General features: G+C 42.5%; 1 protein-coding gene across 2 annotated transcripts in view; it reads right to left on the bottom strand.

Moving 5' to 3' along the window:
• Tango6 (transport and golgi organization 6 homolog) overlaps nt 1-13,411 on the bottom strand; it is a 168,876-nt gene that overhangs the window by 140,768 nt on the left and 14,697 nt on the right. For both annotated transcript variants that reach the window (XM_055621412.1, XM_055621413.1), the window contains exon 7: nt 11,076-11,158. In XM_055621412.1, the coding sequence (XP_055477387.1) occupies nt 11,076-11,158 (83 nt within the window). The remainder of the gene's footprint in view (nt 1-11,075; nt 11,159-13,411) is intronic.

The following is a 13,411-nucleotide window of genomic DNA, read 5'->3' as shown; positions in this document are numbered from 1 at the left end:
TCAACACTGGCATCTTGCCTCTGCATGTACATACACACACACATATACACACATACCCATGATAACGTACACATACATACAACACTCAAAATAAATGTAATAATCACTTCAGCATTTTTTTTTTTAATTTAACAGTCTGACATGGTATCAAATGACTATAACTCTAATTCTCAGGAGACAGAAGTGGAAGGATTGCCTAACACAAGTTCAAGCCCATCCTGGTCTATATAGTTCCAGGCCAGCTTGGGTTACATATCACAAAGGGGTATACACATACACATACACACACACACACACACACACACACACACACACACACACACACACACTGTATATGCATATATAAACTCATCCTGTTAGTTTTAGCTGCTCTATTTAAAACTGAGGATGGGCAAGCTTGGACAGAGTGCTGGGGTACATGTCAATGCTGTTTCTAAGAAATGAAAATTTGTGGAGAGCTTCGTGTAGACTAGAAAAAGCTCTGTGTTTTTCCAGCAAAGCCTGTCCCTTTAAATGAACTCTAACTTTCCACACTCCTCATACCTCCTGACTCCTCTATGGAACCTGATAACTAAAGAGCCCACTTCCTGTACATGATCTAATTTCCATAAGCTGCAAATGAAGGGCCTTGTAGGGCTATGTTCAGAGGCAATATGCAGGCCTAATTACAGCATCACCAACTACAGGAGGCAAGAGAAGAGATCCACCAGATAACGTAAGGGCCTATTGTCTGGCTCCGGAGCCCTGTTCTCAGAGCTAAGTGCTGTGGAGCCATCCCTTCCGCACCTGCGTATTCTGATGGCTTGATAAGGCCAACACACTTCAAAGTTTACTACTTTGTTTAGTTTGGTTTGTTTTTGCAGTACTGGAGCTTGAACCTAGGGCTTAAGCATGCTGAGCATGCCCTCCACCCGAGACACACCCTGGACTCAAACTTTAACATGGTCTCAATCAAGCATTTTCCAATAAGAAACCAATGATTTTCACATTCAGAAAAGAACTATACACTTACTTATTCAAATGTTATTTAGTTTTTTAAAAAGTTTTAAAAAATTTTTAAGACAGGGTTTCTCTGTGTAGCCCTGGCTGTTCTGGAACTCACTCTGTCAACCAGGCTGGCCTCAGAGATCCATCTGCCTGTCTCCTGAGTGCCGAGTTACTATTTAATTTTATGTAAATAAGTAGTTGGTTACATGCTAGGCAAGCTTGAGGTGCTGTGAATATAGGGATGAGCAAAGTTGGCTTTAAAGAAGCTTATATTCTCATGAGGGAGACAGAAAAACAACCACTAGGTAGAGGGAAGGGTGATAAGAAGAAATAAGAATATAAATAAATGATAAATGATACTCCTGTGATATTTCAAGGAAGTCAATGTTTCTGCTTGATTCATACATGACTGACACTTTTTTTCCAACATCAATATTCTTTTTTGTACTGAGTCCAAATCTACAACTGTCAAACTTCCTTGATGGAAACACTTCTGTCTTTTCATATGTTCTGGACTGATTGAAAGACGATAATCCTTCCACCATATGAGTTCATAGAACTGAACTAAGGACATCAGACTTAGCAGCAGGCATGTGCCTTTACTCACTCAGCCATCTTGCTGGCCCCAAACAGTACATACTAAAAGATGCTGCTCAGGGCTGGAGAGATGGCTCAGCAGCTAGGAGCACTTGTTCTAGCAGAGGACCATGGTTCAGTTCCCAGCACCCACATGGTGACCTGTAACCATCTGTAACTCTAGTTCCATGGGATCCAAAGACCTCTTCTGGCCTCCACAGGCACCAGGTTCAATTACCTACATGCAGGCAAAACACTCAAACACATAAAAAACAAATGTTATACTTTTAACAAAATTTAAATGACCCAATTTTTATGCACCTATTTTTTTTATATTTTACTGTTTTAAATATTTACTGAAATATCTAAACTTTCAACTTGATCAAAGTGTAATAAAGTTCTGTTTTCTATTCTATCAGTTCTGGTATGGAAGATAAAATCCTATTTGGCTGAAAAATGTCCTGGGTAATCAGAGTACTTACAGAAGTGAAGATCACTAACAACATGCAAAGGGATGTCTAGGCTGAAGCAGGGAAAGGACAGAAGGTTCCAACAGTGGACTTTCAACTCTGTTTTTGGGATATTTTCTGAGGGTGGAGTAAAGACTATTGTGGTTTTTCAGTCAGAAGAGTGGAGGGATAATACTCAGAGGTTAGTGTGGAGCTATGAAAACCGTAACAGCTCAAAGCAGATTAGACTGAGACTATGACGATGTAAAGATGACCTGATAGGGTCTGGGATTTCTGTGTCCCTTTCAGTAGATTTCCATATTCCTGAGACCGCATCTCAGCTTTTGAAAGTGTCTATGTTACATTGTATCCACATGTATATGAAGGACAGACCGCCTGCCTCCCAAGTGCTGGGATTAAAGGCGAGCGCCACTATGCCAATCTTTTTTCTTTTGTTTTGTTTTTATTATTTATTTACTTATGTTTGTTTGGTTTACATGAAATTTCTAACCTTCCTGAGTTCACCTCCCCAGTGCTAGGATTGAGACATGTGCCACCATGTGCTATGCTGGGGATGAAAGCCATGGCTTCACACAAGCATCCTAGCCACTTAGCCATACTCCCCAGCCCTTTCTTTATCAAACCTCTAGTTAGAGACTACTCAGTGGGTGCTAATTTGTTTTGTTTTGTTTGAAACAGCATTTCTCTATGTAGCCTTCACTGTCCTGAACTTGCTTTGTAGATCAGGCTGGCCTGGTACTCACAGAGATATGACTGCTTCTGCCTCCCCAAGTGCTGGGATTATAGGCGTATACTACCTGTGCCCAGCTAAGGCAGTGATCCATTTATCTGTATTTCTGGCAGAGTATCTCCAGTAGGATTTACTAGAAACTTAAATTACAAAGGGGGGAAAAAAAAGTCAAATAAGCATGTGTTTCTGTTTCCAAGAAAACAAAACAGAAAGGCATCCTCACAAGCTCCACTCATTTCATAGAATGTCACTACAGTGTTCTGGCTGTAATCATGTGTATGTGTGTGCCTGCAGGTGCTCACTGAAGCCAGAGGGTTTGAATCCACCTGTGATGGAGTTCCAAGTAGTTGGGAGCCACCCAACATGGGTGCTAAGAACCCAACTCTGGTCCTCTGCAGTTGCAGCACAGCCTGAACTGCTGAGCCACTCTTCAGCCTTATCACTGGAGTCTTGAGCATGGCCCTCAGAGACCACAATAGCAACTGAAAACAGGAGATCAGGAGACAGGAAATTTGGGTATCAACTTTGATTCTGCCACCTATGAGGTTGCTCAAATTCATACATATGATTATATACATAGGTATATATGTATGAATAAACATGGATAAGACCTTTTTTTTGAGACAGAGTTTACTATGTAGACTGGGCTGCTGTTGAACTCAGAGAGATCAACATGCCTCTGTCTATCCAATGCTGAGATTAAAGGCATGTGCCACCATGCCTGAAAGATAAGACATTTTTGGAAGGTTGTTTGCTTGCTTGTTTGGGAATTTTTATTTAAGTGGGTTTTTTTTTTTTTTTAATGGTATGTAGATGTGTCTATATGCCACATATGCTTGGATGTTCATGGAAGCTAGAAAAGGGGATCAGATCCCCTACAGCTGGAATTCCAGGCTGCTTTGAGCCACCAGATGTGGGTGCTGGGAACCAAACCCCACTCCTCTGGAAGAGCAGCCTGCACTTTTAGCCACTGAGCTATCTCCCTAGCACACGTTTTGTTTTGAGACAGGATCTTGCCATGTAGCCCCTGCTGGGCCAGTAGTTACTGGGTAGCCTAGGGTGACCTTAAATTCATAGTAATCCTCCTGACTCTGCTTCCTAAATGCTGGGATTACAACCCCACACCAACATGACCATGCTGTTTGTTTTCATGTGGTGCTGGGGATCAACCCAGGGTTTCTTGCATGCTAGGCAAATAATCCACCACTGAACTACACTCCCAGTTCCCAAAGCACTTACATCTTTCAGGTTTTCTCTTTTAATTTGCATTTATGTGTATGAGTGTTTGCTTGGATGCACATATGTATGTTCATCACGTATGTGCCAGTGCCTGAGGAGTCAGAACTGGGTCTTTGGTTCCTGAAACTGGAATTATAAGCAGTTATGAGCCCTGGTGTGGGTGCCGAGAACTGAACACAGGTCCTCTCCTAGAGCAGCCAGTGATCTTAACTGCTGAGCCATCTCTCCGGCCCCCCATCTCAGCTTTTACACTCATCATATAGGTATTAAGCTTTTGTTGTAAGGGTCAATTATGATAATTCATGTTTTAAGTAAAATGCACAGCTGCATATACATGTAAGTTTAGTTTTGGGCTTTCAACAGTATTTCTGATACTATAATTAATCAAACTGTTGTCCTTTATGTATGACTTCATCTTAATACATCCATGATGGGGCTACTCAGAATCAGATGGAATCAGGATGACTGAATACAATGTTGAAATTCAGAACAGGCAGGACCCTGATTTTACCTGTTAAAGACTAAGTGAGTCAAATGCTGCCCTTGACCGCAGTGCAGGGACCTTGAGACTGTAGCATTCTAGACCATCTAATGCACTTGCTGGGTTTAATTAAGACATGTGAGAAGAAAAAGAACAAGACTCTTACCTAATATAGCAAGTACTTTGCACTGTGCAAGCTTTCAGAACATATTGCTAAAACAGTCTTTTTTAAAAAGCATTTCTTTGAGCCAAAAAGGAACTGACAGTTTTTTGAGCACTTATGTGCTACAGTATGCTGTGAACCTAGCAAAAGTTACCTTATTTCACCGGGCATGGTGGTACATGCTTGTAAAACCAGCACTAGGGAAGTGGAGGAAAAGGGATCAGAAGTTTAAGGCCAGCTTGGGTATACAGCAAGTCTCAGGCCAGCCTGGGCTACATGAGATGACGTCTCAAAACAAACAAAAACTTACCTTTTTCGTCCCTACAACTCAAATGGTAAATATGTCACCTAATGTCGTACAGTCAGGTCCTTCATGGGGTCAGACCAGAACCCACGTTCTGGTTTGGCGGTCCCTGCATTTCCACTATATTACACCACATAGTAAGAACTGTTGTAACTCCCACCGCTGTCAAGGATACGACTGTTGGTCCTCTGCTTGAAATTTAAGGTCATACTTCAATCACGGGGGGGGGGGGGAGAAAGACCTAGGAAGACACTAGGGTGAGAGAACCAGTCCTCCCTAGAAAGCCTTGAAAGCTCTTAAATCTGTACCATGTGCAAACACTTGGTTTTACACACCTACACACTACAAGCATGGTGGGGGAGGGTAGTAGACCATCTCTCTATTTCCTAGCTGTGAGATCTGGAAGAAATCACTACAAATCACTATTTTTGGATTTTCTTTACTTTTTTTTTTTTTTTTTTTAAGATTTGTTTATTATGTATACACTGTTCTGCCTGCATGTACACCTCCAGGCCAGAAGAAGGCACCAGACCTCATTATAGACGGATGTGGGTGCTGGGAATTGAACTCAGGACCTCTGGAAAAGCAGCCAGTGCTCTTAACCTCTGAGCCATCTCTCCAGCCCCATCTTTACTATTTTTTAAAGTACTTAGATTTATTTGTTTTATGTGTATGAACCGTTTTTCTGCATGCACATCTGTGTATCAGGTAGGTGCATGCCTGCTGCTACCCACAGAGGTCAAAAGTAGGCATCAGATACACTGTAACTCACCGATGGGTGTGGGCCACCATGTGGGTACTGGGAACTGAACTTAAGTTCTCTGCAAGAGCTACTAGTGCCTTCTTGACCATGGAGACATCTCTCTAGTCTCCTTCTTTCTTTTCTGTAAGATGATCAGTTAATTTATAAAAATCCATAAAATCCAGAGTAAACTCTACTGCAAACTATGGATTAAAGTAATATTGATGCATCAATGCAGGTTCATCAATTGTAACAAATGTACTACCATGTAGGGAGCATGGGTAGTGGGCAAGGCTGGCTGAGGGCTGGGGCCATAAGAGGAACTCTGTAAAACTAAAACTGCTCTAAATATACAGCCAGCTGAAGCGGGAGGATAGTGAGTTAGAGGCCAGCTTGGACCACACAGCAAGGCCCTGTCTCAAAACACCAAAAGCATGGTGAAAGAAAAAAAAAAAAAGTGAGGAGAGAGAAGAAAGAGAAGATGAAGAGAGAGAGAGAGAGAGAGAGATGGGGAGGAGAAGAGGAAGAAAAAGATGAGAAGGAAGGAAAGTCAGATATCCATACCCACAGACTATGCATCTGCAGTTTCAGTGACAGACTGATACACTGGAGGGGGTGGAGGGTGCATGTGTACTGAATGTACACTGACATTTTCCCTTGTCCTTAGCCCTTAAAAAATAGAATTGGGATGGGCAGTGGTGCATGCCTTTAATCCCAGTGCTCAGGAGGCAGAAGCTGGTGGCTCTCTGTGAGTTCGAAGCCAGCCTGGTCTACTGAGCTAGTTCCAGGACAGCCAGGGCTACACACACACACACACTGTCCAAAAATAAAAAATAAAATAGAGCCAGGCATGGTAGCATATGCCTTTAATCCCAGGGAGAAAGAGGCAGGTATACCTTTGTGAGTTCGAGGCCAACCTGATCTACAATGTGAGTCTAGGACAGCCAAGCCTACACAAAGAAACCCTGTCTCAAAAAACAAACAGGGGCTGGAGAGATGGCTCAGTAGCTAAGAGTGCTGTCTGCTCTTCCAAAGGATCAGGGTTCAATTCCCAGTACCCACATGACAGTTCATAACTGTCTATAATGTGAATTCCAAGGGATCTGACACCTTCATACTAAGTGCACATAAAATAATAAATAAATTAAACAAAAACAAAAACCAATCAACAACAACAAAAAATGTGGGGGGTAAAAGCAGGAGGATCAGGAGTTCAAAGCAAGCCTCAGCCACATAGTTTGAGGCTATCCTGGGCTATAACAATCCTATCCTAACAACAATGCAAACAGGAGCTAAGGATGAGGTTCAGGCAGTAGAGTGCTTGCCTAGCAAGTATTAAGCTTTGGGTTCAAGACCCAGCATGCATAAAACAGGCACTGTGGTGGATATCTGCAACTCCAGCACTCAAAGGCAGAGGCAGGAGATCAGAAATTCAAAGTAATCCTCAGCTAATAAATATACTGAGTTGAAGGTCAGCCTGGGCAACACAAGAGTGTCACAAACAAACAAACAAACAAACAAATTATATAAAAAGATATGTGCAGGTCATCCATAAATCCTAAATCCTTTAACATGAGATACTTAAGCATCCTTGAATTTTCAAAACTTTAGAAACCCTTAAGCTAGTTCCCCAAAGAGTCTAAGAAACAATTATAAAGTCTGCATTTTTTAAAAATAGTCATTTTAGTTTTTTCTAAAGGTCCTTCTCATTTAAGTTTCTATTATTCCAATCTTCTCTGTAAGACTGATTGAAAATTCAGAGTCAAATGCCCAATCTGACAAAGCAACTGTAATTGGAAACACATCACATTTGATGAAGAAATGACTTGGATAATTAAAGTCAAGATTCACTAAATCTGGAAACAGAGATAAAATGGAAATGAGGAAATATAAAATGAATGAATTAACTATCTTCTAGTCTTTCCTATATGGTATTTCTTGTGCTCTTCAGAAGCCGTGGGCAAATACTGACGTTAGTACTTCAGGAAAATCTTTTTTGTATGTGGTCTGCTAAAGAAAAGGACATGTCCCAATAGGAAAGTGCTGGGTTGCTTGTACTAATGAGACACCTGTGCCTGCTCACCTCCCTGGGCAAAGAGAACACCAACCACTTGTACCAGGAGGACAAAAGAATATGAGCACTGTGGGGCCTGGTCCCCAGACAATCATTAGGGAGTGACTCAACAAAGTCACTGGACCTGCCTCTTAGTCCTTCCCTGGGTTAGATAATTTACACGGTGAAAGGCACAGACCGCAGAGAAAGGAGAGAGAGTTTCCCAGATGAAGCACAAATGAGGACTGGCACCTGCATGGCCACTGAGGGCATCCACCTGGCCCAGCAGAGCTATAATTAAAGTGCCCTCTCTGCTGGGGGGAAGGGTGCAGTGCCAAAAGGTCTTCCTTCCCCTCCTCCCTCCTTGTAATTCTGATGTGCCACAAAACAAAATCAAAACAAAGAAGTCAGAAGTTGAGAGCTTAGGCAAATCACCCAACCACATTAATCACATAAAAAAAAAAAAGGTTTTTTTAAGAAGATAGTAGAATTTACACAGACATTGAAATAACTGTATTCTATAAAATATGTATTCTATATTTTCAAAACAGGGAAGAAAAGGATGCGTAAGATAAGAATATCAGAAGAAATAATAAATTCAAGGCTAGCCTGGACTACATGTGGGGGAGATCCTGCCTCAGAAGGAGAAAATCATGCTAAGACCACATGCTGTGTGGTCTCCTTTGCATGAGTCTACAGAGGCAGAAGGTAGCAGATTGCTTAGGGCTAAGTGGGGGTGGAGAGTGAGAAATGCTGGTTAATGGATGTGAGGCTTCCCTTAGGGACAAGATTTTCTAAAATTATATTGTGATCATGGCTGCACAATGCTGAACTATACACTTTAAATGAGTGCACTGTATGTTGTGTGGATTTTATCTCAGTAAATCCATTAACAGAAGAGAGAAAACAGCTGGAAATGTTCCCAGATGCCTCTTGGAAACTAAACAGCCTCTTGTTACCCATCAAGTGGCTGGATCAATTCACGCTTTCCAGATGTCTTCCTCATTTCCTGCATGTAAGCCCTACACTATAATTTAGTATTAGCAGAGTGTTAATAAAGATTACACTGCCTTTGTTGCTAAATTCCACACAGTGTTTACCATTTTCCTCCAGCATACACATTCCCTCTGTTCCAACTGCAGCTGGCTGCCAAACCTTGCAGGGAGCAATTACTGCCTTCACCACAGTGCAGGTCAGAGTCAGCACCCCAGAAAGCTGAGGGCTGACTTTTCTCCTAGACAGGTCTCACTGTGTGGTACGGGGTGTCCTGAACTCACTCTGTAGACCAGGCTGGCCTTGAAATTACAGAGATTGGCCTGCCTCTACTATAGTCCTGGGATTAAAGACATCAGACACCATGCACAGCTGATTTTCGTTTTTTTGTTTGTTTGTTTGTTTGTTTGTTTGTTTGTTTTTGGTGAGGAGTGGGTAGGTGGGGCTCAACACAGGATTTCTCTGTGTAGCCCTGGCCGTCCTTGAACTTGCTCCATAGAGCAGGCTGGCTTCAAACTCACAGAGATCCACCTGCCCCCACTTCCCAAATGCTAGGACCAAAAGTGTGAGTCACCATTCTCTGGCTGATTTTTTAATTTTTAAGCATGCATTCTATATCTACAAATTTATTAGTGTCATATGCAAAATCTAAAACACAACCAAAGCATTTACCTTACCTGTAAGACTATGACTTCAGATCCACTCTTTGGGGGTTAGACGTGGTGGCACATGCCTTTATTCCCAGCATTCAGGAGGTAGACACAGGCAGATCTCTTGTGAGTTTAAGACCTGCCTGGTCTACATAGTGAGTTCCAGGACAACCAGGACTACATAATGAGACTCTGTCTCAAAAAATAAAAATTAAAACATAAAAATAAAAATTTACTCTCTGCCCTCACAGCTGGGAGAAGGACAAACGAGTCTGGCAGCTCCAGAGGCAGAGTGAAACACAGGTCCAGCAGGCCCTTTCCTAGCTTTTATCCAGGAGAACGGAAAACATGATACAATAGTGAAATGTACAAGATTAGGAAATATTTAAAGAAAAGAATTGTTTTTGTTGTTGTTCTTTTCAAGACAGGGTTTCTCTGTGTAGCCCTGGCTGTCCTGGAACTCACTCTGTAAATCAGGCTGGCCTCGAAGTCAGAGATCCACCTCCCAAGTACAACCTCCAGCCCTAGAGTTTTGGGTGAGGTTTTTTTGTTTTTTTAAGTTTTAAAAAATTATTTTATGTGTATGAGTGTGTTTGCTTGCATGTATATCTGTGCATCACATGCATGCCTGATGCCTTAGCCCCAAGAAGGCACTGGAATTCCTAGAATTAGAGCAGTGGTTCTCAGCCTTCCTAATGCTGCAACCCTTTACTGCAGTTCCCCATGTTGTGGTGACCAACCTGACCATAAAATTTTTGTTGCTACTTAATAACTGTAATTTTGCTACTGCTATGAATCTTTATTTTCCAATGGAGTTAAGTGACCCCTGAGAAACAGTTGTTCACCCCCATAGGGGTCATGACCCACAGGTTAAGAACAACTGATTTAGAGTTACAGATGATTGTGAACCATGTGGGTGCTGGAAATTGAACCCAGGTTCTCTGGAAGAACAGCTAGTGCGCTTAACTGATGAGCCATCTCTCTACCGTATGTTTTTGTTTTTTGTTTGTTTGTTTTAAGCAATCCCTTTTGGAAACTGACCAAAGTTTTGTCTAATGATGCATAAGATGTCATCTTTTAAATAGATAGATAGATAGATAGATAGATAGATAGATAGATAGATAGATAAATAGATAGCAGTGGGCTGTTTTGCTTCTTGACAGTGAAGAAAGGAAGGAGAGGGTGACAGGGTCTCCTTGTGAAGTGCTAGCTAGCCTGGAAGTGCTCTATCAACCGGACAGGCTTTGAATTTGCAATGATCCTCTCACCCCTGCCTCCCGAGTGTATGGATTACAGGTGTAGACCTCCAGGGCCAATAGTCAGAGCAACCATTTTCTTTTTTTTTCCTTAGAGGTATTGTTTTTAATTCCGTACATGTGTGTGTGCCTCTATAGATGGGTATGCACAGGTGCCTGAGGATGCCCTGGGACTGGAGTTAGAGGTAGTTGTGAACCACCTGACATGGGCACTGGGAACTGAACTCAGGTCCTCTGTAAAAGCAGTGTGAAGTATGTATTCTTACCGGCTGAGTCTTCTCTCTAGCTACTTGTTCAAAGGCAAAATTACACAGATCATTGCTAGAGTACTTGCTAGCACGAGTTCAAAGTCCAGAGCCGCCCAAAGCCAATGGTCTTCAAACACTAAGCGGGAACATTAGCCAGCAACATCATCGACGTGCATGACCAACCTTAAACACATCTTCAACACATTGACTAAGTTCTTCTTCCGTCACCAAAACAGTTCCTGGCACCATGTCTCTCTCTGGAATCTCTTTGAAAACAAACAAAATTAACACCATTCATTATTTTTCTGAACAGAAGACACTAATAAAGCAAAGAGAGTTAAGAGAGTCGAGGTAAGAGCAGAAAATGAGCATCACCACTGTAGGACATGCCATTTATGTGTGATAGTCATGGAACTTACATTACTAATGACGACAGATTTCATTCAGGAAAAAAGAGAAAAGGGTCCTAAAACAGAGGACACTTGTCTTCTCAACAGAGACTCAAAAGAGCTGGCTGTGGAGGCATGCACCTATAATCTCAGTGCCTGCAAAGCCAAGGAGGCTGAGTGCAAAACCGTTCTGTGTTCTACTGCCCTACAGCACGACATTGTCTCCAAAGCTAAAACTCCGGGTAGCAATAATGCTCAGTGGATGAGAGGACTTGCTACTCTTCCGAGGACCCAGGTTGTTCCAACATTTACTTCGCTGGCTCACAACCATCCAGAACTCCAGTTCCAGGGATCTGATGCCCTCTTCTGGCCTTCTCAGGCACTGCATGCATGTGTTGTACAGACACACGTGGGTAAAAAGCCTATGGACTTTAGAAAACAGTAAATGTTTTAAAAAAATGAAAACCCAAACATAAATAAATAAATAATAAAGAGTTCTTTAAACATATATTTTAATTATATATTGTCTTTTATGTAAGTCAAAAATCGGGCTGGGCAGCCAGGCATGGTAGCCCATGCCTTTGACCCCAGCACTGAGGAGGCAGGGGCAGGAAGATTGCTGTGAGTTCAAGGCCTGGTCTACAAAGTCTAGGACAGCCAGGGCTACAAACAAACAAATAAACAAAAAACTGGACTGGGCAAGCGGGGTGGTGGAGCACACCTTTAAGCCCAGCACTCAGGAAGCAGAGGCAGGTGGATCTCTGTGAGTTCCAAGGCCAGCTTGGTCTATAGAATGAGTTCCAGGACATCCAGGGCTACACAGGGAAACACTGTCTTGAAAAACAAACAAATAAAAAATTGGAATAAATAAATCAAAGAAAATTTTTTTCTTTCTTTTCTTCCTTTTTTCTTTCCTTGAAAGATAGGATCTCAAATAGCCCAAGCTGGCTTTGAATTCCTTATGTAGCCAAAGATGCTCTTAAACTTCTGCCTCTACCTCCCAAGTGCTGGAATTCCAGGTGTGGGCAGTACACCCAGCAGTACTGACCGTCAAATCCAGAGCGTCAGGCTAAGTAAGCACTCTTCCACTGAGCCTGTCCTCTGCACAGGGAGAGTTGTTTCTCTGTTGGGACAGTCTCACTCTGTAGCCCACACTGACCTCAAACTCATGATCCTCCTGTCTCAGCTTCTCAAGTGCTAGGATACAGGAATATGCTACCATATGTAAAGGTTCTTTGTGTTTTTTTGTAAAGGTTTTTTTTTTTTTTTTGATTATGTGTATATGCATCTGCATATGTGAGAACAGATACCCACAGAAGCCAAGAGAGGACAAGGGATCCCTTGCAGCTACAGTTACATATGTGAGGACAGAGACCCACAGAAGCCAAGAGAGGACAAGGGATCCCTTGCAGCTACAGTTATGTGAAGCATGGGTGCTCCAAACTAAATTTAAGTCCTCTGTAGAGCAGTAAGTAGTTGTTTTGTTTTGTTTTGTTTTGGTTTGGTTTTTCAAGACAGGGCTTCTCTGGGTAGCCTTGGCTGCCCTGGGCTCACTTTGTAGACCAGGCTGGCCTCAAACTCCCAGAGATCCGCCTACCTCTGCTTCCCTGAGTGCTGGGATTACAGGCGTGTGCCACTGCATCCGGCTTGGCAGGAAGTGCTTTTAACTACTGGCCCATCTCTTCAGCCCTCCCAACTTTCTGGTTGGGGAGGGGAGGGGAGGGCTCATACACACCTGGGCAAGAGCATAATGCAGCGCACATGCGGAAGTCGGAGGACAACTTGGAGGAGTTGGTTCTCTCCCTCCACCAGCTCAGTCTCAGGGTTAAACTCAGGTCAGCAGGGTTGGCCAAGGTCTTTACCTTCTTACAGCCCCTCAAATTTTTTCAGGTTTTTTTGTTTGTTTGTTGGGTTGTTTTTTTTTTTTTAAAGATTTATTTATTATTTATACAGTGTTCTGCCTGCATCTACACCTGCATTCCAGAAGAGGGCACCAGATCTCCCTATAGCCGGTTGTGAGCCACCATGTGGTTTCTGGGAATTGAACTCAGGACCTTTGGAAGAACAGCCAGTGTTCTTAACCTCTGAGCCATCTCTCCAGCCAGTTTTTATAATAAAAAAACAAAAACA

This window comes from Psammomys obesus, unplaced genomic scaffold, assembly GCF_907164565.1.
Source record: "Psammomys obesus unplaced genomic scaffold, mPsaObe1.curated_primary_1811, whole genome shotgun sequence".
In the NCBI taxonomy this organism is placed as follows: domain Eukaryota; kingdom Metazoa; phylum Chordata; class Mammalia; order Rodentia; family Muridae; genus Psammomys; species Psammomys obesus.
This window is presented reverse-complemented; position numbering and strand designations above follow the sequence as displayed.